Source organism: Microtus ochrogaster, chromosome 15 (assembly GCF_000317375.1).
Source record: "Microtus ochrogaster isolate Prairie Vole_2 chromosome 15, MicOch1.0, whole genome shotgun sequence".
Lineage (NCBI taxonomy): Eukaryota > Metazoa > Chordata > Mammalia > Rodentia > Cricetidae > Microtus > Microtus ochrogaster.
The window spans coordinates 11689743-11690533 of NC_022017.1; the positions used below are offsets into that span (position 1 = coordinate 11689743).

General features: G+C 54.0%; 1 protein-coding gene across 1 annotated transcript in view; it reads left to right on the forward strand.

Moving 5' to 3' along the window:
* The window catches only part of Apol6 (apolipoprotein L6), a 10982-nt gene extending 10640 nt beyond the window's left edge, over window positions 1-342 (forward strand). The window contains exon 4 of the mRNA XM_005354279.1: window positions 208-342. Coding sequence (XP_005354336.1) covers window positions 208-342 — 135 coding nt within the window. The remainder of the gene's footprint in view (window positions 1-207) is intronic.
* The last annotated feature ends 449 nt before the right edge of the window (window positions 343-791 follow it).

Consider the following 791-nt stretch of genomic DNA (forward strand, 5'->3'; position numbering starts at 1 on the left):
TCCTAGACAGGCCCTCACTTACACCATCTGGGAAGGCCTTTAACTCATCATAACCAGGCTGGCCTCGAACTCACAGCACTCATCCTGCCTCAGTCTCATGAATGCTGGAATTATGTTTACACCACTGAACCTGGCTCTTCTCTCCTAACAGAAATTATCAGCCATGGATAATTATACAATGCTCACCTTCTTTTTCTTTCCTCTCAGAGACTCAGAGACTCAAAGAGGCCTGTGAGGTCTTTGAAAAGAACCACGGAGATTCAGCCTCGGCCTCTATCCTCCACTGAGAAAGCAAAGCCCAGGGGACAGCAGCGAAGACAAGCTGAGACCTCGGGGTTTTGAGATCAATAAAGGGGGACCAGGGTGGGGGTAGCAAGGCTGTCAGAGGTGATGCCTGAGACTCACACACAAGGAGGTGCCAGCAAGGTCCCCGGGGTCTCAGAAGGGAGGGTTCTGTTAACCCCACTCCTGAACCTGTCTCCCTTCTTCACTCCGACGCAGCACCACATCCCCTCTCCCGGCCCCCAGCACTCACACAGAGCACCAGATTGGTTTTTAGACAGATAACAGGCTTCCTGCCAGCCAGCTTCCCCAGTAATTAGCAATGATAAGGTAGGTGCGAGGATTCCCCGCCCACCTGGCCTCTTTGCTTTCTCTTCCTCTTGCCCAGGCCCAGTGGGAACTGCTGGCTCCGAGTCAGGTTTCCACACAAAGGCTGTCACTGGAACCTGCTAGGCCAGATTCCAGGGGAAGGACAGAGGGCGGCCATCTCCACTCTTTGGTCCCCGCGT